General features: G+C 41.2%; 1 protein-coding gene across 1 annotated transcript in view; it reads right to left on the reverse strand.

Annotated features, from left to right (window-relative positions):
* ABTB2 (ankyrin repeat and BTB domain containing 2) overlaps nucleotides 1-25,459 on the reverse strand; it is a 148,065-nt gene that overhangs the window by 41,685 nt on the left and 80,921 nt on the right. The window contains exons 2-3 of the mRNA XM_083428420.1: nucleotides 11,316-11,462; nucleotides 6,980-7,193 (exon numbers count right to left, since the gene is read on the reverse strand). Coding sequence (XP_083284546.1) covers nucleotides 6,980-7,193; nucleotides 11,316-11,462 — 361 coding nt within the window. The remainder of the gene's footprint in view (nucleotides 1-6,979; nucleotides 7,194-11,315; nucleotides 11,463-25,459) is intronic.

The raw sequence follows: 25,459 nt of genomic DNA on the forward strand, positions 1-25,459 counted from the left end.
TTATACGATGTGAACTGTTTTACAGGAAAATGCAAAATAGTCACAAACCACTAATAGTCTGATCTGAGACTTGGAGTCTGGGAAATAAATGCCTTGGACAGGGCATGTGGATCGCTGTATTTGCAAAATATAAGAAATTATGGCATCTTCTGCAGGCTGATACCCAGCACAGACATCTAAGGCAGACATGTAGATGCTGAGTAGTTTCTACTATGGTAACTTCTTTCTTGAATATAGCTGATGAACATAAGGCTTAGGGTAAAGTCTAGTAGTAGGGTTGCCTGCCTTAAATATTCAACCATCTCTAAATTGTCTACTATTGTAAACATTTGTTTTTGGCTACAATCTGTCTGGCCAGAGAATCACACTTTTGTATACTAGAGGCACAAGTTTAAGGAACATACTGTTAAAAAAAATTAGATTCACTGAGTCACATAAGAATCTCATGATGTTAAGGTTCAGGGAAGTCTCTTGTGCTCTGCAAGTAAAAACGGTCAGCTAAGTCCATGATGTTATGTAAAGTCAATGGAGTTCTTGTTTCATCAGTTTTGCTCATATTATATAAAGTCTCAGGAGACAGAGGAGGACCCCCCTGCAATCCTAGGGGGTTGATTATGAACAATACAACTTGACTTCTCACATAAGACAGATGATCTAAATGGGAGTGCTGCTTACACAGGACTATCATGTCATGGGGGAGAAAGCAAACAGAATGAGTTTTTACCATCACAAAATATGGATTACAGGAATCTACCATATTTATTTTTTAAAAAAAACATTGATCATAAAATAAGGCCACTATATTAACATGGCAGAATTCTGTCCTGTCACCCACCCCAGGCCTCAGAAGTGTTGTTTCTCAGTCTCATATAAGGAACACCGATCTTGCAGAAATTATTGTATGAAATATTCCAAAGGTAGAAGGCACAGTAAGAAGGAAGTTCTAGTTTGTCTTAAGAATGTAAGAAGATCCTGCTGAATCAGACCCATCTCACCGAACATCCTGTGCTCACAGTGGCCAACCAGATGCCCATGGGAAGCTCACAAGCAGGCCCTCATCGCAACAGCTCTCTCCTTTCCTGTGCTTCCCTACAACTGGTATTCAGAAGCATATTGCCCCCAACAGCAGAGTCAGAACATAACCATCAGGGTTAGCAGCTACTGATAACCTTATCCTCCACAAATCCATCTAATCCTCTTTTAACGTCATCCAAGTTGGTGGTCATCACTGCCACTTATGGGAGTCTTCTAAAGGTGGCCAGGTGGTGTCCTTAAAATTAGACAATCCACTATATGAGCTGCTGTCTGGGAAGGTGTCCATTTTATTGCACATCTGCTAAAATCAGGTGCTGTGAAATCTTACCGAAGCCAGACCAGGGAATGGCCTGGAGAGATTAGAGGCCACCCACCACCTTGCTGAAGAAAAACAGGCCTTGGTCTGGTCAGTGCCTGGATGAGAGACTGCATTGGAGTCTTGTGTTTTAATTTCACATGATGAAATTTAGGGCAGTACCTGGCATACAGTTCTTTCCCACCATTTAACGAGACGTGGAGTTATTTTCATTAAAAAGCCACAGTTCTGTAACGCAACAGATACCACAGGTACTATGCTTCTGTGAGAATCCATGCACAACCCTTCTACAGGCTTTTTCAAGTCCAGGGCAGTGGGGTCCATAGTGGTAGTGGCAGCTGTAGGGATTTCCCTTACTTTCATTTCCGGGGAGGCGGGGTGCTGATCCTAGCAAATTTCCAGCAATATCCTATTCTGATGTTGACAACCAAGTTGCAGGCATCAGATGACAACAACAACGCTTTACATTTTTCTTATTAGATCTTACAATGCTTTCGGATTTTAGCCCCGTGGAAGTAATAAGTGTAAGAGGAGGCATCTCTTTGAAACAAGAAATTTGCACATCATTAAAAAATAATAATCTGGTACATAACATCAGCACCACCAATCTCCATTGAAGTGCACAGTGGACAACTGATACTGTATTGCTTTGCATCCATCTCACAAACAGCTTCGTTGCAACAAAACCTGACACATTTTGAGGGCCCCTAGTGTACCAAAACCAGAACAAGGTCTCTCTTGTTCAAGCTAGCTGGCCTCCCTGCATTCATTAAAGCCTCCTCTCTCTTTTTGCAGCGCTCACAGTTTTTCCAGCCTACATTCCGTTTCCACCAAGTTGGCAACTTCTGAATTTTTATTTCTAGCTGGACGGCATACTCCCCCTCACCTCTGAAATAAAATGCTTACTGGCTTTCATCAAAAGAACCTAATGGGGGTACCAAGTTGGACCACCTCCAAGCTTGCAGATTGATTGTTTTGTTCCCTTGCCGCCAGTCAGAACAAAATGCTACACTCTTAGCAAATTCTGAGCATTTTGTACATTGTGGTGAGTTGGGAAACAGGGCAGTGTGAATGGACTGAAGGGTCAATGCATCCTTCTCTCTGATATTTTCACAATGTACTCAGGTCCATTTAACGTATAGCCAAATGATGCTAACCTTAGTGATGGAAAGGAAACAGAGCAGATGTTCAGGTGCGTCGTCGCCACACCTCTGCTTGCTTTCCACATATCTCATCAATTTTCAGGATCTCTCTGAGAAACCCAAAAAGTGCTGGAGCAGAAGCATATGTGTCCTGTCAAGATGTGTTTGCCGATAGTGACATCTCCAAGGCACTGCCCCCCCCCCCCGCCAGGCAACAGGGGATTTGTTGCAATGTGAAAAGAGGCTTGTACTCACATTCTAGGACACAGGTGTAGCATTTTGAATATTGCAAAACACCTTTCCAGGTAAGCGCAGTTTCTAGTGCCAGAAAGTCAGAGTTCTGTTGGTGTTGTAGTCGTTACCCCTTTAAATGGCCCCAAATTCATAATGATCTTCCAGCGAATGGCGTAGCATTAGTTGACTTAGAAAGAAGAGGCAGAATGGTGCCACAGCTAGTACCAGGCTTGGGAAATTGGGTTTCACATTTGTTTTCAGTGAGTGGCCTGGGGCTGGGAGCTAAATTAGCTCGCAGGGTGGTTGCAAGGGAGGGATGGATTGGAAAATAAATAAATAAAGCCACATGTGCTGCTAGCATAGATTCCACTAGGTTTTCAGAGAAATAACACATTTGTCAAACAACCTCATAGCAGTGAAGACTCCACCTGGTCATTAAAGGTGGAACTACATGTCGTATTGGCTGATGTATGTTTCCAACCCATGTTTGCAGGGGTAATGCAGGACCAAGTCCTGAGTAGGAAAGAACTAGCAGGTAGGAGGTGCTTAACCCTCCCCACATCCACAGGTTCTGACTTACATATACTGTGCTTGGTGCAATTTCCCACCTCAGCCCCTGCCACTGGGAGAAGAGATTTAGCCACTCCCCCCCCCCCGAGTGTCTTCCCAGTCTAAGGGTTATCTTCAAAGCATTGCTAAGGAGAATGTTCCATGAGTTATGTCAAGGTAATGAGACTTGGCGCACTGTAGTGGCTAAAAGGCTGACCTACCAAACAGAAGGCCCTAGTTGGAATCCTGCCTCTGTCACAAGCCACTTTCTCTCAGCTGCCATTACCCATCTACAATATGGGAAAATAGTAATACAGATTACAGTGGTACCTCGCAAGACGAATGCCTTGCAAGATGAAAAACTCGCAAGATGAAAGAGTTTTTTGTTTTTTGAGTTGCTTCGCAAGACGAATTTCCCTATGGGCTTGCTTCGCAAGACGAAAACGTCTTGCGCCTTTTTCTTAAAACCGTCAATGCATTTCCTATGGGAAACCATGCTTCGCAAGACAAAAAATTCACAAGACGAAAAAACTCGCAGAACGAATTAATTTCGTCTTGCGAGGCACCACTGTACTTTACAAGGTTGTTGTAAGGATTATAACTAGATAGTGCACATGAAACCACTTTGAATTCCCAAAAGCTATAAACAAACATTAAATACTATTTTTATTCATGCAGAGATTTGAAGGCCCAATTCTAATTAGTGCTAAGCAGACTCATTTTTTATGCCCATGATCCAGTAGACAACGGTGTTCTCAAAAGTACAGATGAAAAACCAATAAGGGGTGAACAAAGGGGAGCAAGAGAAAGGTAAGCAATCAACAGACTAATAAGTAAGGAATTCTTCCACCCAATAGTTTCTTCCAGATGAAAAGGAAGTTTACTTTTTCGCAAAAAATGGGCCTTTGCCAATAATTCCCTTTATATTTCTTGCTATTTAGAATGACTGTTTAACACCAGTAGGTTTTGCATGGCAACTAAAAAGCCACAGCATAGCTGGCAATCACCCCTTATATGTGACTAAGATTGTTCCTGGGTCTACAATGCACATTGAAAGCATGTTCCATAAAACAACAACAACAGCAGCAATGCTACACAATGCAGCAGTGCAGCGTTTGCAGCTGATTTACAACAGACAGCTAAAAGTGGGGAGAGGTGAGGGTTGACTCTACAGCCTTGCCAAGACAACGTAAGTGAATCAGTGCCTTTATGCATCGCGCTGTGCGCCTGGCACACTCAAAGGCAACCTCCGTTTACTTTTCCCTCTTGCTGGAAAGGAAAGAATGGACTTTGGTGCAGGAAAGTATCCTCTGCAGCATTCATCCCACTGGCCACATTAAATGACAGGCATTGGGGTCATTGTGGTAAAACACACAAAATATACTTTGGAATATTTTCAAAGGCTCATTGGATTTTTGTTGACTGCGGTATAGCTGGCCGCCAGATATTTTGGGATCTTTGTTCACTTCCAGGTTACATTAAAGCCTGTCATTTGTTCAACCTGTTTTGATTAAAAACTAAACTGCATGGAACCTGGCTTCCTCAGGCATATCCCTTGCTAGATGAAAAATGGATCTGGCACACACAGTTTCCAAGTCTGAACCAGGCAGCCAAGGCTTGTGTATGCATATCCCCCCCTTTTTTTTTTTTAAATCGGAATCCCACTGATCAGCTGTTAGGGAGCTAAATGGGAGGCTGCATTCAGTCACCCCCTCCCACACAGATGCAACCTCTCCTCTTCCCTGCCAAACAGCTGATTAATGGGATTGAAGCTACAGTTGAAGTGCACTTGCTCTGTTGAATCAAAGCCCACAAGTGCATATCGTTTAAACATTACTGTGCAATTCTTGTACATGGATTCAGTCGGTAATAATAGAGGTTTCTGCAGTATATATAACATTGATTTAAGAAATAAACTAGAGCCGCAGCCTGGAAAGGAATCCTGGTGTTTTTCCTCTCTGGCACAAAGCCCATGAGGAGAAGAGTTTGCGGGGAGGACAAAAAAAAAAAAATGCTTATATATGAATGTGCATCCCACTCTAATCAGAGCCCTTCTCTGTATGCAACAGGGAAAATGAGATGTGGTCAGCATGGTGGCATCACGCTGAGCTGTCATAGGAATAATGACATGTCAAGAAGAGAATATGAGAAAACATCCTCATATTTTCTGTCCCACAAAGGCATCTTGCAAAACGATGACTGACCTCTACACTAGGGATAGCAATTTCAAGCCCCAGAAGTGCTCTTCAGATCTCTTTTTATCCTTCACGACCATTACATTTACAAAAAGAAGAAGAAAGATGGAGATGCTCTTAAGAGAGTTACTCTTGCTTTGCGGTATTGTCAAGGGCAGTGAACCTACCACATTTGCCTTTTGTGTTACATTTCCTGTGACCAGCTATGCACCTCCTGGGAATTCTTTTTTTTTTTTTACCACTTCCATCTTTTCTTCTAGCCACAGCAACATAAAACAACAACAACTGTGGTATTCTGTTTGAAAGCCCATGGGGAGAGGGTTCCTTCATCATTGGCAGTTTCTTTCCCTTAGAATGTATCTAAGTTTCTTCTGAATAACCAGGACATGTAGCTGTGGCGTTTTAATTGCACAACACCTTCCAAAATGCCTCCATATAGAAAGTCAGGCTCTACAGTTCACAAGATTTGCTCAAATATATTGATTCCTTCCCCAGGCCCCAACCCCATCACCGGGGGCCTCTTACAAGGCCAATGTGTGTTGCAATGAGGGCCAGGGGAAGTGAGATGAGTGATGGTGTCAAGGGGGAAGTGCTGCCTCCCTTGGCTCCTCAGAGCAGTGGTTGGGAAAGGAAGCCAAGACTCATCCCCTCTGCTCTGCAGAATTCTGAGCCAGCCCATTTCAAGCAAAACTAGAACGCTTAAAAAATTATGGTGTGAGTTAGACCATCTAGCTCAGTACTGACTACACTGTTTAGCTGTGGGGACAGATCCACACCATAAATTTAAAGGACATGCTTCCTCAGCTATTTGGGAACCACTGCATTATGGCCCTTCTCACAGAGCTGAGGAAAAGGAAGCTGGGTGCCAAGCAGGATTAAAATATTAGGGATAAAACAAGAACTGAAGGTACAGTCATACTTCTACCATTTAGGTGTCAAATTAAAAACATCTAATTCCCTTGAGCTCTTGGCAAGTGATCACATGATCTTTGTTATTTTTTACCTTTCTAGTTTGCTGCTGAATCTACTATTGTCTGGTGTGAGTTTTGCTGTTTTGATGCGTGTGGACTGGATTGGATATTGTTTTTTCTTGGACTGTAAGATGTCTTGAAGACTTTTCAGTGCAAAAGGCAGAGCACAAATATTTCAAACAGATAAGCAAATAACAATTTCGACTAGATATTATGGTTGCAAAGCAGAAACTGAGCAACCACCATGGGATCCATGCACAGAGAGAAATATATTCTGGACACTGGAAAAGACAATTTCTGTATTCTCCAGGCCAATTCTGGACATCTGGGAATGGCTGCTTTAATAAACGTGTTGAGGATAATTATACAAGATATGCCTTAGCTGCACAAATCAGTGACCAAGGTAACTCACTTTCCAGTGAAGAAAAGGCACAGGCCGTCTTACAGGAATCACTGATACATGAAATTCAGCAGAACTATCAATATGGCTTAAAAGGTTGTGTGCCCCCAAATGAGGCTCTGTTAACCATGACCTACCGTTCATTATTCAAGGCCATCCTTGGCGGATCCAGGTTGGGGTTCTCCATAGACTCCATCTGAGGGCAGCGTAAAAAATAATAAAGGGTGTGGAGGGCATCAGGGGACCAGGAGATAGGTTGCTGCTGCTGCCTGTTTTGTCGTACAGGACTCATGCCAGGGCGGAGCGTGTTTAAACACTGCATATGGTGCATTGCTCGTGACACTAAATCACCTGGAAAAGGAGCAGAGGAAGAAAGAAAAATAGTATCATTTACTGAAATGATATATTCACCAGTTCCAGTGAGTGCCTTTCAGCCACAGTCACTGCAAATACAATCAAGAGGGAGCCATTTACTGTTTTCTGTTCATCCTCATAAAATTGTTGAGGCTATAATTAAGCTAACTGGAGCTTTTTGCTAGAATTATGAAAGCTGCATTTGACTGTCAAACACTGGGACAGTACTAAATCTTCCAATTTACAAGAGCACCCCCACCTCGCCAGTGTGCATCTTCTATATGAGACCTTAGAAGTTGTCAACTGAAGTATGACACTTTGGTGGCCCAATGGGTCAGTGTGTCTTGCTGTTAACCAGAAGGGTGGTGGTTCGAGCCCACCCAGGGACAGCTGTGGGTGGGATTCCTGCATGCAGGAGACTGGACTAGATGACCCCTCTGGGTACCTTCCAACTCTATGATTCTATGACTTCTAAGACCTTATAGAAGTAGCCTATCAAAGGCTACTAGTCATGATGCCTGTGTCCCACTCTGAATACCAGTTGCTGGAATCACAAGCTGGGGAAAGTGCTGCTGCACTCAAGTCCGGCCTGTGGGCTTTCCACAGGCGTTTAGTGAGCCACTGTGAGAACAAGATGCTGGACAAGATGAGCCTTTGGCTGGATCCAGCAGAACTTTTCTTAAGTCTATGGTTGTCAACAGCTACTTTATTTCAAGTAGGCCTGCACACTGTGACCCAGCAAGCCAAACGCAGCTCACCTGCCAGGTACAGTGGCCCATCAGGGGCCAAAAAACCCTTCCTGCTTGTTTGTTGCTGCCTGTGTATGACTGCAAAAAGGAGAGGCTTGCTAAGCATCTGGCAGCCTCCCATTCAGCTTGATGGGTCACAAAGACTTATAAGGGCAATACTACATTTTATATGTACACAGGTAAGCTACAAATTCCTATTTTTCTTTGGGAATCCTCTTATTTCTCGGGAAGCTACAGCAGGAAAGAGTCTTCCATTGTTCTTTAATGATTACAATGCTGGTAAAGGGTAGAAAATTGCAACGAGTCAAGTTGATTCCCGAAAAGACACCTAAGGGTGTCTTTCCAACCAATGAAGAGAGGAAACCAGGTCGCAGTCATAAACACTAGGATGCTTAAGGCGTTTCTGAGGCTTGTTCTTTATTAGAGAATAATCTGCATTGGCATCAATGGTACTTCTAAGTAGATGCAAAAAGACTTGGGCTGCAGGGCTGCATTCCTATGCACATTTACTCATAAGTAAATCCAATTGAACACAGTGGAACTTACTTCTGAGTAAAAAACCCCACACAACTAGGCTGAATATTCTTGAATCCTGAGGTTGGATATTGAATAGAATTGAAAAATTGTAGCCACATTAACATCCTATGAATTTTCTGTTGGTCTAATCTGCAATGCTGCAAATTTATACAAGAAGTACATCTGGAATTCAAATTTCAGTGCAGAATAATACACATATCCCTTACCCAGTATTCCCTCCTTGCTGTACTGGCAACTTCTGACCACATTTTTTTTTAAAATAAAGCTACTAAGGAAATATATAAGGAGATCCATTCATTAAATACAATCACTGAGCCAGCCGAATAGAGAGTAGGGAAAAGAAGCTGCATTCAATCATGGACTTCTGCTACAAGTGCTCTCTTGTGTCACAGAATATACAGAGGTATGTAAAACCTTTTTTTTTTTTTTAGAAGGGGGGGGTGAAACCTCAAATTAAGGCAGGTTGTGAAATAAATGGTGAGACCTATAAGGTATGTGCTGGCTTCTGACAGCAGCGTTTGCATGGTGGTGGACGAGGGGAGGAATGCCAAGAAGAATGTTTTTCCAGGAAGAAATAAGCCAGCAAAGCACAACTTAAAGGGTCATTGTTCAGCAGCACAGGCTCCAAAACGTAGTTTGCATTAATCAAAATATAAACAGACTTTCCAAACCTAGCATGAAAAAACGTTTTCATGATTTTCCTCTGCTTAAAAAAAGAATAGAAAACATTGAAGTTAGAGGAAGCTTTTTTTTAAAAAAAACAACCCCAAAACCTAGAAGGCAAAATTGGTTGCTCAACTGAAGAACTGGCTCTTTGGCATTTGTGCATTCCCAAGCCGAAGGTCAAATAATCGCCTGACTCACAGCATTATCAAACTCACAGCTTTTAGGCTGGTTGTCACATGCCAGCCAAATGCTACAGCCCACCAGGTGCTTAACAACTCTCCTCTTTGTACAATTCCAGGTAGCTTCAGAAAAGAAGCCAGTAAGATGCAGTGGTTAGAGTGTTGGACTAGGACTTGGGAGGCCAGGGTTCAAATGCCCCTGCAGCCATGAATCTCACTGAGTGGCCTTGTTCCGGTCACAACCCCTCAGGCCTAGCTGTAGAGTTGTGAAGAGGAAATGAGGAGAGGGAGAACCACAATTGCCATGGAGGAACGGCAGGGTATAAATGTAGTAAAAAAAATATATAAAGTGGGTTTTATCAGGCATTCAGGGTGAGCAATCTGTAACTCACATAGTGTATGTAGCTCAGAGATAGATAATTTGAGATGCCCAATTTTGCCAGAGGTATACAGCCCCATGTTTACTACAACAGGGGCAATGCTGCAAAAGCCAAAACAAGTGGTGCAGACATAAACTGCTATTGCACAGTTGGGGGGGGGAAATGGTTGGAGGTAAAAAGTTTTTAATGCCTCCAGCTCTAGGCTGGAGAGAGAGCCTCTCAGCCTCTCACCTCACAGAGCGTTTGTTGTGGGGGAGGAAGGGAAAGGAGAATGTTAGCCGCTTTGAGACTCCTTTGGGTAGTGATAAAGCGGAATATCAAATCCAAACACTTCTTCTTCTTCTAGGCAAGGAAATGGCTTCCTGACCACACTGTAACCTTTCTCACCTCAAAGTTTCTCCTCTTTGCCTTCAAAACCCTCCACAGCCATGCCTCCTTCATATTTCTGCTCTTATATACTGACACATTTGTAGTCGTCACCCTTGCTCCTCCATTTCCACACCTTCTGCCATCTGAAAGTTTCCTGCAGACTTCGCCCTACCATTAGACAGAGTGAAGTGGTTGCCTCAGGTGGAAGATGCCGGGTGGGCAGGCAGCCTACTATTCATTCCTCCCGGGACCCTTGGCCATCCCTTCTTTGTGAGATCAGAGCTGTGCCCATCATGCACCACCTAAAGCTAGCCAAAGCTGTTCCAGTTGTAGGTGCCAGAGACAAATTTTCTGTTGAAAGTCTTTCAAGCCTTTCATGATGCCTAGACTCGAGACCACCAAGGTGAAGGGTTATTTAGGTGTTTTAGCGGAGTCCAATTTTAGTTGTGGAGATCACGTTATTGCATTTTTATTGTTAGATCAGGGGATTGCTGAATTTCATTACAGTGGTACCTCAGGTTAAGTACTTAATTCGTTCCGGAGGTCCGTTCTTAACCTGAAGCACCACTTTAGCTAATGGGGCCTCCTGCTGCTGCTGCGCCGCCGGAACACAATTTCTGTTCTAATCCTGAAGCAAAGTTTTTAACCTGAGGTACTACTTACAGGTTAGCGGAGTCTGTAACCTGAAGTGTATGTAAGCTGAAGCATATATAAACCCGAGGTACCACTGTAATGTGATGTAGCTTGTTGTTCACGGTTACTTAAATTTAACTTTTTGATTATGGAAATGTGGCATGCAAATTAATGATGGTGATGTTATAGACTTGCAGTGAATAGGTTATCTACAGTACATTCATAGAATCATAGAGTTGGAAGGGATCCTGAGGGTATGTGTAACTGCAATAATCTCTGCCTCCATCACTTTCCTCTTCCTCCTCTGTTTCCTTCCTGTGTCTAAGATTGCAAACCTGCTGAGAAAGGGGGCTCTCAGGCCTTTATTTGTAAAGCGTAATGTACACTGACAACAATTAAACAAATAAAGATCACTGTAGGAAATATTTAAAATACCAAGTGAGGGAATCTGAATTTTCCTGAGTAATATCCCAAAACGCTAATACCTTGAACAACATAGGCCCAAGCAAAAGAATAGCAAAGCCAACACCAAGATTTTCTCTGAGTTCACTATGGAAGGGTCCCATATTTTTTGAAAACAAGCGATCGTATGCGGGTGGAACTCACTCAGTTCGGAGATGCTTCCAACACAAGTTGCCAGGAGAGACTGTTCTAAAGTTCTAAGTTCTAGCTGGGCGTAAGCATCAGCTCTTCCATTACTGCACATGGATCCATCGTTGTAAGGACTGAAGTACGCAGGCAGAGAAAGTACGCCTAAAAAGAGACAGAGACGAGAAAACATGCCTGTTAGAAAGCACCAAGATAAATAAAACAACACAGAAGAAAGAGGAAGAATGGTCAAAAGTGTGTGTCGCTCCATCTCTGTACCGCTTCCTCTGTGGCAAGCCACAGTGCTGACTTATGAGAAGTAAATAAGATTGATCCAACCCATCTTCATTCCTGGTGAACTTCCAGAACTGAGCACGACTCAATCAAAGTGGTCAGTCACATCTTCTGCTATCTTGTAGGGCCTCTCAACATGCCTAAGAGTGGTAGAATTAGCAACTGTACCTGGATCAGAGACCTCTGAAGTCTCTTAAATAACAAAGAATGGGTTCCCACCTATCTAAATCACTTGTTTAGCAGTTGGGCTGTTACAAGTACAGATAAGCATGTTGTGCAAAGTAGACTTGTGCCCACAAACGTCCCTTGCAGAACTTAGTAGGATCCAACCTTGGGTTTGGTTTCATGCTCAGCATTTGCCTGAACATCTGGACTACAATTTGCTCGATATGATTTGTGTCAAAATGTGGTATGACATATATAAGCTGCTTTGTACAAGGGTGTTTGCAGAATCTTTCCACAAGACAAAGGCAGAAATACAGTGGTACCTCGGGTTACATACGCTTCAGGTTACATACGCTTCAGGTTACAGACTCTGCTAACCCAGAAATAATACCTCGGGTTAAGAACTTTGCTTCAGGATGAGAACAGAAATCATGCTCCAGTGGTGCTGCGGCAGCAGGAGGCCCCATTAGCTAAAGTGGTGCTTCAGGTTAAGAACAGTTTCAGGTTAAGAACGGACCTCCGGAACAAATTAAGTACGTAACTAGAGGTACCACTGTAGAAGACTGTCTGGTCACTTCTAGCCCAATGATTCTGGCGGCAGAAGAGACCATATGTCAACTTAGCATTGACACTTACACTACTACACTGGACAAAATGAGTTCTAGCGTTATACAATGCAATGAAAATGAGGTCATTATCAGTGAAGGTTGAGCCAATTAGTTCTGTTAGGTTAGCACTAGAATGGTAAAGGCAGAATAAAAGGGCTCTAAGAAACTATTGCTCGGGCTGCTGCCTGTATGTGCCAGAAAGAAACAATGGTCAGGATCAATGAGAAATAAAAGCCCCTTCATTCAGTTTTCAAAAGACTGTAATGCTGCATTGGGCAAAACAAGTGATCTGTACATAAACTGCTATTGCACAATTGTAGCAGGGCAGATTGTTTTAAGCACTTCCAGCTTTGGTCAAGATAATAGGAACTGAGTGTAGACTATGAAGTGAGTTCAGTGGACTTCTGAATACCACATGCTAGGCACAAACAGACAATGTTGCTGTCCTCATCCCTTTGTGTGCTTTTCAAAGGACTCTGGCTCATCTCTAGTTAGGAAAAGGATGGTGGATTAGATAGGTTGCCCTCACATGGAAGGATGGCAACGTCAGAGGTGGGGTAGAAGAACTAATGTGTGTGTACTCTCTATTTTTCTCACCTCGTGTGCAGGAGAGCCATTGGTTCCATATTGTCTGATTATGGACATTGTGGACCTCCATCCACAATGGATAGAGAAAAGATGTGTTTGAGAGAAGGTTGGGTAGCGTTTCTGTTACAGATCTGAGCATCTACGCACGCTCTCTGGAAACATACTCCAGTCATGACACACAAAGCTATGCTGCTATATCTTCTAGAGATGGCAATTCAGGTGTCCTTTTGGCATGTTACCTGGTAGGGACTGATAACATTTGCTATCAGCAAATCTTGTTTGTGCTGATGAGATCATTCTACAACTGCAATCGCATCTGGCCAAATGAGTGTTGTGCTAATTTGAAGCAACACAACTGTCAAAAGAAAGACATCTTAGGATACTTGGTTTATTCATCATGATGTTCCTGCCCTTCGACTTTTGGCTGCAGCATTTGTTTCCCTCGCTGATCTCACATGCCTTCTTTTCACATGCTGGTGAGTAGGAAAGCCAACAATGACATCAGCAAGGACTTCCTGGGTATTCTGAGGAGAAGGAAATAATGCAATCTGCTGTGTCTCTGCACTGTACATCATTGTGAGCTAATGGGAAAGCCCAGCCAGCGGACTAAGACATTTGCATATTTGGAAAGCAGAGAATAAACAGCAGCGGCACATGCCAACAATATATATTTTGTTGGAAAACACAGGGAAAACTACCCATCTTCGCCCCCACCACAATAAGAAATCAAACTGATTCCGATTCCCTTTCCCTACATTAATACCCCAATTCCCCCCCCTAATGCGCACACTGATCTCACAACTGTGGCAAGGTGAAAATGGGCTAATTTCGAGATGATTAATTCAGAAGCACACAATGTCATAGAAGGTGGAAGGAGAAACTAAGGAATGTGCTAATAAAACAAAATGATCACTTAGAAATAAACAAATAAAGCTACACTTACTTCTTTGTCCCAGGAAATTTTGATGTCTTTAAAAAAAACAACTATAGGAAATAAATATTTTTATTATGATTTAAACTATCAATATCAAGTCAAACCACATAGTCCTTGTTTTTTCAAAGTGAAGGGTTTGATGAATGATGTGGTGAACTTAATGGCTTAGTAACTGGGTCTGTCATTCATATCATCAACATAGTATCAGCTGGAAAGAGAGATTTCAGATACATCTTTTCTTGGATTGGGGAAAGGCTAGCAGATAGACACTTCTTCTGTGGCTGCTACTATGAGAGAACAGAAATATTCTACTGTTGAAGCTCCCAGGATCTAAAAAACAGCAAAAAGACTAATGCCAAGCAATGTGTTTACATGATCCTCTGATATGCCAATGCTGTTTAAGTGTACCACTTTCATTTGTTTGGATAAATGGGGGCTTATGGTTTATGGCTTCTTTTCAAAAGAAACCAGTTAGAAATTCTAGTCTTAACACATTACCAGAAGAAAATTATTGCCAACCAGAAATTGATTCAGAAGCTGTACCAAATCCATGCTGCAGAGAGGATTTTGCTGGCCAAACTCTAGCACAGAATTAAATGCACTTAAAGCTTTAAACGTTGTTGGATTGTGGTTGTTATCTCTCAGATAAGTGATGTTCTGGTTCTCTCACATCTCCTGAGTTTTTGAAGATTCCAGCCATAAATGGTGGCCCTTTAAATTGCCAATTCATATATACCAGCATCTGTACTGAGACTGTACTCAGAACATCTCTGCAATGTGGTGATCAAGACTGAACTGAGCAAAAATAATTAGTTTCTGGCATTTGTCAAAGTCTTTGAAATAGCAGTTGGGAATAAGGTATGTTTATTCTACCTCACTCAATACAGGAAACCTGCTTATGGGCTCTGCCAGTACCGTTAAAAAGCTGGCGCGACAGGGTGGAGTTCCAGTAAGCCCTTTCTTAAAAAACAAAATTATTTTGCCAGCTTAAAAAGTTTTCTTTTTTTTAAAGATTCCTGTCTATAACATGATACTTTTTAAAGGAACTGAAATATTTCCAGCTTCCTAGGCAAAATCAGTTCAAGGAAGGGGAAGGAGGAAATTGATTTCTCTCGCCCCCCCCCCATCACTTCATTGCTTCTGGTTTCAAACAAACTAGTTTGTATGTGAACAAATATGAGCAAACCATCTGGAAGCTGCAATCTGAACTTTTATTCCTGATAAGGGCCAAACTAAACTTGAGTTTAGATGTATTTTTGCATTTAATATACAGTTTTTTAAAAAATGCAAATAGCATCAGCATGTGTGTGTGTGCGTGCTGATAATTTGTTGGTACAGTGGTACCTCGGGTTACAGACGCTTCAGCTTACAGACTCCGCTAACCCAGAAATAGTACCTCGGGTTAAGAACTTTGCTTTAGGATGAGAACAGATATCGTGTGGCGGCAGCGGGAGGCCCCATTAGCTAAAGTGGTACCTCAGGTTAAGAACAGTTTCAGGTTAAGAACGGACCTCCGGAACGAATTAAGTTCTTAACCCGAGGTACCACTGCATTATGCCAGACACAGAGGAGGATTTAACTCTTTGCTCCCCTGCTGTGTCCATGAGGAAATTTATTTGGTGAATGCCTCACTGCGCATTACCACTGAATTACCACGGCTTCTTGGGCCAATCCAAATAGGAATCTGAAAACCATTTTTAAAAAAGTGTTTTACAGACGCTAGGGGAAAGGTATTTCATAGTGGAGAAGAAGCCTCTGGCTGTCTAGCACTTTGCACGATTTCAACATTAGAAGGCAATTTCCTAGTCTTTTCCTTGTCAATTCTTAGTAGCTTTCTGAACAATTGCATGGCATCCAGAGGTGAAGATGGGGCCATTCCAGGAATGGCAAAGAGCCAGTAAGAAAAATATGAAAAGCTCAAAATTCCCCGCTCCTGAGACTCTTGTTACTGATTTGTACAAGAATGTGAGTTTAAAAATCTGACTCTCTTAGAAGTACGCAGAGACTACGTACATATGCCCTGTGGGCTGGTGGTCAATGATCACTGCAGGGCATAGGTCAGGAGGAATGTGAAGAAGTCAAGGTGTTCTGCTCATTAAACAGGTTTTAAAAAACCCCAAATACAATTACATTCCCCCCCCCCATATTTTTCCTCCGGACAGAACAAAAAAAAACAACAAAAACAAGCAAAGAGAAACTATAGTCAGTTCAGGAAATTAAAGGGAAAGAAAAACATTTGAGGAAAATGGCGATACTCAGGAAAAGCCCTGAAGGTGTGCAGCATTTGCTCAGTTCTAATAAAAATTAGAAATTGCACTCATATATAGCCTAAAATAATATTTTTTAAAAACCCAAACCAAAAAAGATAAACATCATGTGCCAAAGCATATTGCCACTTCACCAGTGTAAAATCAAAGCTAAAAATTCATATATCCATTAATTTAAACAGACTTAAATGAATACGTAAGGACAATGATAAAAGCTAATAATAAACTGGCAAACTTACCAACTGAGATGGCCAAGACAGGGTTAGTATGTCCTTAAAGCATGCTTTATTTTATTATGATGGATAGAAAATGCAATTTATGCAATTTAGCAAAATCTGAATGCAATTAATTGGTTAATGTGCTATTTAATAGCCAAATTTTAATTTTAAGGCTATATTAAACACCTATTTGCACTTTAACGTATTTTATATAAGAAACTGGAAGCATTTAACAAACAATAATGAATTCAGCCACATAATATACTTTAAAAGTTTAAATATTTAAAGAACCAAATGGATATTAAAGTATGCTGATGCAAGTAAGTAAGAATTAATCCCTTTATGGGTTAAGGCAGATTTTGCACCTCATATTCTTCTAGACTAATTAATGCTGCTGTTTTTTTAACCCAGATTTGACAGATCATATACATCGATTTTTGAATGAATTTTTCATTGGATTCTTTTTTCTGCTATTACTCTTGTGATGATAGAGCCAGTTCCAAATATCAGCAGTGCATCAATCTTCTGGGTTATTTATTAACTGGTATGCAAATGTATGACTTTTGATGAGGATTCTTGGAATTGAGATCCTTTTTAGATTAGAGACCTTCTGCAAGGCCTTTCCTACACAATCAGTCCAAACGTGCTCCAATCACAGTTTGTCCTTTGAGGGATATAGCTGCATTTCCCCTAGTGGATCTAACAGTGTAGCATGATAGGCCCAGCCAAATGCACTAGATTGTGGAAGGGGCTTGAATAACCCCTAGATAATCTGAATAAGCAAGGTGGCCTCACACGGTTGAGGTCTGCTTTCTGAGACATAGCGGATGCTGAAAGTTTATGGCTTTAGAGAGAAACAAACAGCACTTTGAATGGTACTTGGAAACTTAACTGGGAGTGTAGTTATCATAGGTATATTATGCTCTGAGATTCACCCAGATCAGCACCTGGGTGGTCAATGTTCTTAATCCAGCTACAGCTCCATATTCAAGAAGTCAACTAGGCTACATAGCAAAATTAGCAGGAAACTTCCTGGGGCCATTATAAGAAACTGTTTAGATTTATCAGCATCTAGGGCAGGGTATCTTAACGAGGGTCATCACTCTTGCCAGGGTTGGAGCCCTTGAGATTTTTGGGGGAGTTTTTAATGTTTGAAGTTTTATTGTGCTTTTAATTTTCTGTTGGGAGCTGCCCAGAGTGGCTGGGGAAACCCAGCCAGATGTGTTGAGTATTATTATTATTATTATTATTATTATTATTATTATTACCTTATCCAGGTAAAGCATAACAGTAAGTATTACTTTAAAAGTCTACAGTGGTACCTCTGGTTAAGAACTTAATTCGTTCTGGAGGTCCGTTCTTAACCTGAAACTGTTCTTAACCTGAGGTACCACTTTAGCTAATGGGGCCTCCCGCTGCCACCGCGCCACTGGCACACAATTTCTGTTCTCATCCTGAAGCAAAGTTCTTAACCTGAGGTACTATTTCTGGGTTAGCAGAGTCTGTAACCTGAAGCGTTACAGGTACCACTGTACTCTGAAAGTTCTTACTGCTCACCCAAGGAATTCTCAGTCTATTAGATGCACTCGCTAATATACAAAGCTGACTGGTAACTTCCTCTTTTCAAGTTGCATAATTGGCTATGTGGCTAGCACTAAGCTGCATCTAGCAGCATGTTGGATCCCTGGTCTGCAACTGGTTTTCCCAACAGGTTACTTTGATAAGGATAAGCTTTGATAAGGAGGTCAAAGCTTCCTTATCTGTCTGCTTCTAAGTCTTATTGCAACAAATGCTATTCCTAACCATCCCAGTTTGTCTCTGGAGTGGTGACTGGGGGACCAGATGGCACCCATCAGCAGGACGGATCTGGCACCCAGTTGCTGAGCCCAACTGTCAAATAGGTTTAGAACTGTTAATTATATCCTGCTCTAAGGCATGTATTTGGTATTCTAGGTTAACGTATATTGGATCGTGATGAGTGACGTTTATCATTACATTGGCGATATCCTCATAATTGTTTCAACTGAGCACAGAGCAGCGCATTTAACTCTGCACAGGAATATTTCTGTAGCAAGTAAAATCTTCTAATCTAATTGAAACCGCAACTCCACACTGGAGTTGGGCCAAGCCATCAAGAATGAAATCCTTATGCAAAGTGTGCCAAAATATTTTAAAAGACCACAAATGGTCAGGGCTTCCATTCATGTGCCTTCCTCATCACACCAAAGACTGCATTGTCCTACTACCATATTCTGAAACACTGATTCAGTGCTGTTTCCCAAGGCATAAACCCCACCTGCTAACTCAAACCCATTTCCTGGAGGCACATATATTTTCTTCTCTGGGAAATTTCCCAAGCAGTTTCTAAAAATGATGCCTATAAAGCTAGGAGATGCCAAATTTTAACTAGATTTCAGACTCTGATTAGATGTCAGCCATTGATAATTGAACAACCGTTCTGACAATATAAGCCATTGTCAATAATTTGAACGTCAAAGCTTTCTTACAAAAGCTTAATAATAGTAAATTTATTATCATCATCAAGGAATAAACAACTATTTGACTTTTAGAAGACATCTAAAGGCAGCCCTGTGTAGGGAAGTTTTTACAGTTTGATGTTTTATTGTGTTTTTAATATTTTGTTGGGAGCCACCCAGAGTGGTTGCGGCAACCCAGTCAGATTAGCATATACCGGTAAATAATAAAAGTATTGTGATTATTGTTATTTCATTATCAGTGTACTACAGTCAAACATAAAGCAGTTTCCTGCCCCTAACAGCTTGGAAGTGATTTATTTTAAAAAATAAATAGATTTAGACTTTGTGAAACATACCATATTCAAGGCTCAGGTTCAGACATGCAGCGCTGGGAACTGGGGAAGCATTTTTTTCTAACTAAGTTTGACATTATTGGTTTTATGTATGTTTCCCCAATAATGTTAATAATAATCAAGTGGTAATAATATTTAGCGGATCTTTCCAGCAATTGGAGTCCAAATTAAGTAACTGAGTAATATCAAATATATGGATATTAATAAGGAATGGCAAAAGAAGAGGCTCCAGAACTGAGTCAGTTTTCCTGTCTACAACTTTAAACTCAGTTGTGTTGACAACACAGACAGTTGGGGGGAAAGTAATAAGGCAGTGTGTTAAAACTCTGGTACCAGTCTGACTGGTACTGATTTGGCCAGGCCATGCAAACCATGTAAGTTTAATGGCTTTGTCTGGAACCAACTTTCTTGCCACATTCAATTTAATTTCTCTTTTGATTTTGTTTCTCCATGACCTCAACTTTTGGGTCTCTTACAGTGCAATCCTATACTTGTCATTCATTCATTCATTCATTCATTCATTCATTCATTCATTCATACTTGTCTACTCAAGTCCCACTGGCTTGGATCCTAACATTTTGCTATGTGAATGGAAAAAGAGTTAGGCTCACTGAAGAGGTCCTTCTGTTCCTTCCGTGTATATATGTAAGAATAAATTTGGCTCCAAATCACAGCGTACTTTCAGGTAAACGTATATAGGATTGTAGCCTTAAATTGCCCTAATTTACTTTATGTCCTCCTCTCTGTGTTATCTCAAGCAATCTAATATAACTACACGCAAAAGTGCTCTTCTTTATTGGAGTTTTCTACATATGTGTGGCGACCCTTTTTAGCTTTAGATCCCATGAACCTAAAAATATCCTTACTACTTCCCATAACATCTAAGATTATCCCCAAGGGATTGCTGTTTAACTAATTGACCTAATAGGAGCCAGATTGCACAGTCTCGTGTGATCAGATGACGTCATATCCTGAGCAGATAATTTAAAGAACACTTGAAAAACAAGGTACGCTTCCATTGCAGCGTAAAATCCCCTAGCAACTCTCAAGTTATGCAATACCTTGTATTCCAGACTTGAATATCCTTAAGGGCATCATAATCTCCAATGTATGACAGAAGGCAGCACAGGGAGATTAAGCAATATTTCTAAGTTTTAAAGAGTGATTCAGCATTACTCATTAATCCAACTACACTTTTCAATTGCTGTAACAAATGCTATTTCCTTTATTTTTAAAAAAATCAATATTTTCTCTCAGGTGGCAAATACAATACATCCTCTGTTTTTTATCCTCACAACAGCCTGGGTGCCTGGGTGAAGGTCAACCAGTTCACTTCATGGACAGATGGGTGGAAGATCCCATTGTGGGTTGTACAGGCCCAGCCTGAAGCTCAATTTATAATTTATGCAAGCAAGGCGTAAAGTGTTTACCTGTGTAAATGCTCCACATATGCCTCATAAATATGCACTGGCCCATTTGCCTGTAGCAGTAGCAATCTGCGGCCAGGACGGATGTGCCACTGGCATGCAAGTTCTACGCGACAAGGGGTCAGCACATTAATGAGTCAGTGCATTTCAATGTGACAGGATGTGTATGGGTTACCTCTGCAATTCAGCGCTCTACCACGGTTCCAAAATTCTAACCTAACTCTCTTGATGTATTAGCATAACCCATTGAGAAATTATTATTCTCCTCAATTTGTTTAGGAGTACGGGTTTGCAATTTTCAAAAAAAAACCCCATAGCTTTCAGAGCACATTATAAAGACCATTTGCAAGTATGGCACAATTTAAGAGTTTGGAAATTTTGCCAAGATTTGTTTGATTTAAGGATGTGCATGTTTTTATTGATCTTGTAAAGGCTTCCAGTGTAAAAAAAACAAACCCAAGGAATGTATAGCAATGCAAACAAAAAGACAAAAACAAGTTTCTGTTAGGAAGCTATTCTGCACAACCTCTCGCAATAAATGGGGCTCTTGAGTCAAGTTTGCACAAATACTGAAAAAATGTATAACATCAATTACAGACTGAACACTAAGGTTCACAAACTGCAACGCTTTTAACTGGCCCGTGAACATTTTTTTTGGCATCCAGGTCACCCTACCTAAGAATTATAATCAGTCTAAAAGTGAGTGGTAATATTAGGCTGAAGAATACAGGTCACCTTGAGTTTACAAACTTCTGCTTACATAACCCAATTAAATCCTTAAAAAGAAAAGCCGCTATAGGGCTATAAATGTCACATGGACAAATGGAGAAAAGCTTTATGAGGTGCAGTATAATGTGCCACTGGCCTTGTGGACAAAATGGAAATAGCTGCCTAACACTGCTGTCAATAAGCACTGGACTAACGAAGGAACGGGGCTCAGTTCCGAGAATGGGATGCTTGAATTCTGCTCCAAGTTCTGCCACTGAGCTGCTATGACTATGTCATTTTATTTGACCTCCATGGCTAAATCCATTCATGTGTAAAATAATATTAATGCATCCCTTTCACACAAAGGCCGCTATAGACAACTTTAAAATGTATCCACTCTTCCTTGATTTAATGTGGAGTGCCATGCCACCACTTGGGGGAAGGACGAAAGGATTATTCAGCTGGTTCAAGAGCCTGCTCCTTACATTCAAGGTAAAAGCGTGAAAAGCAGCCTATTTTAGGAGCATTTTTACTGTGACATTTCCCCAAAGATTACTGAACTATTAGTAGGTACGTTTGATAATTTCCTCATATACAGATGACTCCACTGCAAACCAGGTGAGTTCTCTATTCCACCTATATATATGAGCAGATTCGTACATGTATATAAAGCAGGGGTGGGGACCTTTCAGTTGTCTGGATGTTGCTGAACTACAATTCTTGTCATCCCTGGCTAGTGGCCATGCTTGCTGAGGCTGATGGGAGTTGTAGTACAACATCTGAAGGGACAACCGTCCCCCCCACCTGATATTAAGGGACTCGATTTGGTGAAAATGTATGTGACCAGGGGTAGTGGGAGAAGGTGTTTAAAATACAGAAATAGCACTAGGCTTATTAGCCCAAACATCATGTAATGAATGTGCTCTTACAACATATCCAGGCAACAGCCTAATGTTCAGAAGATCTAGTAAATAATAATTTCCCAGTTCTTCTAAAGAGGTCTCACACACTGAACATCTCGATTTAATTTGCTGTGTTTCACTTTCACTTGCATTTCAAAAGGTGGACTCATACATTATCCTTTTAGTAAGGCAACACAAGCGTGAAAGCTAATTTTGTGTATGCTTTTGCTGGCCTCCAGTCCTATAGCCAGTACAGGCACTAAAAACCCAGAAGAGATCAGAAAGAAGAACAACATAGAAAACCACAACCCCTCCTTGTCTAGCAAGGAAGCTGAGAAAGATTATTTCTCCTTGGCTGAATGTTTCTTCGCTTGGAGTGAGAGAAAGTCAAGGGGAAAGGCCATTTCAAGCCTGGGCGGCAAGGATGGGAAACCTGTGGCCTCCCAGATTGTTGGACTTCAGTTCCCAACAGTCACAACCAGCCTGTCCAATGGGCAGAGATAATGGGAGTTGTAGTCCATTGACATCTGGAGGGCCATAGGTTTCCCCTTGCCTGCTGTATAGACAGCTAGTAGGAAGGACCCTTCGGGGTTCTAAACAAGTGGAGTAAATCTGGTTTTCATGTAATCACTTATTAAAAAGTATAATGTGTAGCCTGGGCTCTTAGCAACAACAGCTAATAAGAACCGGAAATATAATACTGTCCAAACTAGTTTGAACTTGACCAATAAAATAAAATAAAAATCACAGATCATCATCAGGGCTAAAAACAGCTCAGGGCTCAAAGTCAGCCTTTGTAAACCCAATATTTTAGATCAATATCCTCAAGTCTATTCTGAAGAGAAATGCTTGTGTTGGAAAATAAAACTCCTATGTCTCTTGACAGACTTATGTACGATGTTCAGTATCATCTAGAGAAAGACTCTATGTCAGCCGTGTATTGGAAAAGAAGCTGTCTGCTGCTTGAGTTTAGATGTTCTCAGATAAACACTTGTGACTATCTAGTAGGCCAAGTTATTTTATTTTCTTTACAATACACTTCACAGCGTTCAAATAATTATTAGCTCTTAGAATAAACCTCCCAACCTCACTGTAATGAGAGGTTACAATAGGGTCAGCCAAAAAAGAGCTGGTATAATGTAGTGCTTAAGAGTGTGAACTGTGAGCAGGGAACTCCTTGGCTTAAATCCCTCTTTAGTCATCAACTCATTCTGGGGCCTAAGGCATGTCACCACATGTCCACCTCAGGCCCCACATCTGCAATATGGGAATAATACAGTGCTATTTTAAGGATTACTAACACAATACTGTCTGGATTATTGAAAGGATGTATGTGAAATGCTCTTAGGTGCTGAGGATTGTTACTGAAAAGGGAGAAGTTACGTTACAAGAAGTTGAAATATGCAAGAATACTGTAAACAAATATAAAATTAATTTCACCTTTCTACAAAAGACTAGTTTCTACACAGGCTCACACAACCTTCTCTGTCCTCCATCCAGGGAAGCCAGAGTGATGATGAGAGTTCAGCGACAAATTCCAACCAGGCAAAAGCCCTCAAGGAGGATGTGAGGCAAGGCCAAGGAGGTGTGTGGCTTGGAGAGAGGCCCAAGGGCCAGACGGAGAAGTCTGGAAGGTCAGAGCTGGACTGCAGGCCTGAGGTTCTCCACACCGGACTAGAGGGAGGATCCAAGCTAGAGATCCATCATTGGGTGGCTGGCACTCAACTGGGCTCAACTGCTCCATGACTGGAAGTGGACCAGTATTTATATATGACTTTTGTATACAAAGCAGAATACTAAAATGCCTAGAGTTGTCTTTCAGAAAGGTGTCCCAAACATTAACCTGGTAGAAGCTGGAGCTTCATTTCTGTACATAGTGCTGGGCGGCTAGCTAGACCACTGAAAGTCTCCTTCCATCTCCTCCTCCCTCCTTACGGTTACCTATTTCTTCCTGGGACAGATCCCTTCCTATTCTTCCCTTACCATCCCCTGTTTCTTCAGCCACATTATCTCCCTAATGACCATAGCATATGACCCCAGATCCAATCTGTCTTTCCTTCAGGCCATCATGTTCATATAAGCAAGAATACACACTATAATTATTTCTGAAAAGTGCAGTTGTTTTCTCAGTGTCCAAGCAGTCATGGGGTGTGTTGGTCAGTTTGTTTGGAGCCCTCCAGTAAATCTGTGTTGCAAGGTTTTTTCTCTGCACTCCATCATCTGATACAGAGGCTCGTTTTGTTCTATGCCACTTGCCTTTGGTCATTTACAGAAGCACAAGCAGCAGAACTTGTACTTTACCACTGAACGATGACCCTTCTTTAGCATCCATTCAGATTCTATAGTAGTACCAAACTATATATAACTTCTTCAATGTGCAATTCAGTTTTCAACAATGCTACTTTGAGTTTTGTTTTTAGAAGAATGTCAATGGTCACTGGCATTACTGACATCCTGAGTGGTTATTTTTTTACAGATCATTTTTAAAGAACACGAGGGAGGAAAAAGCGACATTCCTAACGATATTCTGATTTGCAACGCACTGTTCTTCAAAGCACTCAGCATTAAAACCATGTGCTAGGAATTTGTCTTGTGCTTTAAAAGACAAGGAATTGGCAGCCTGTATTTTTTTTCAAAAAATGGTTTTGCTAAATCTATTGTACCTGTAGCCTAGAATATTGAGACCATGGTTGCATGAAATATTCTTTAGGAGTACATCAACTTTTTAGATCTTTCTAATTAATTGAGGGTAGCTCTGCTAATTGGACCATGCAAATCATAGCCAGAAGCCTTAACCTAATTAGAGTTCTAGTAGACTGCCAGCAATTCTCTTCCTGATACAAGTTTTTTTGGAGGGGACCTCCACTGACTGGGATGCTGCCAATTCAAACAAAATAAGAGCTAAAAACAACCACAAGCAGCCTCCCACAATGAGCAATATTGTTGTAATGCTGCGAGTAAAAATATCTGGCCAGTTAAGTATCACTTAGATTCATTTGATTCTGTAGCTGTCAAACACAAGGACTTGAATATCTTATTAAAGGCATCTATCTAGTTCTATCATTTCCATTCTTTCTAGTTCTGACATGGAATTGAAATTGTCTATTGACAGGAGACACACCTATTAGGATCCCAGTCTCTAATAAATAGTTATGAAAGCAGTGTGTATGTGCAATATTCAGGGAATCTAATGACACCCATCAATAGAACAGGGTAAGCAT

The sequence above is a fragment of the Podarcis tiliguerta genome (genome assembly GCF_965153285.1).
Source record: "Podarcis tiliguerta genome assembly, chromosome: 1".
Taxonomy (NCBI): Eukaryota; Metazoa; Chordata; class Lepidosauria; order Squamata; family Lacertidae; genus Podarcis; species Podarcis tiliguerta.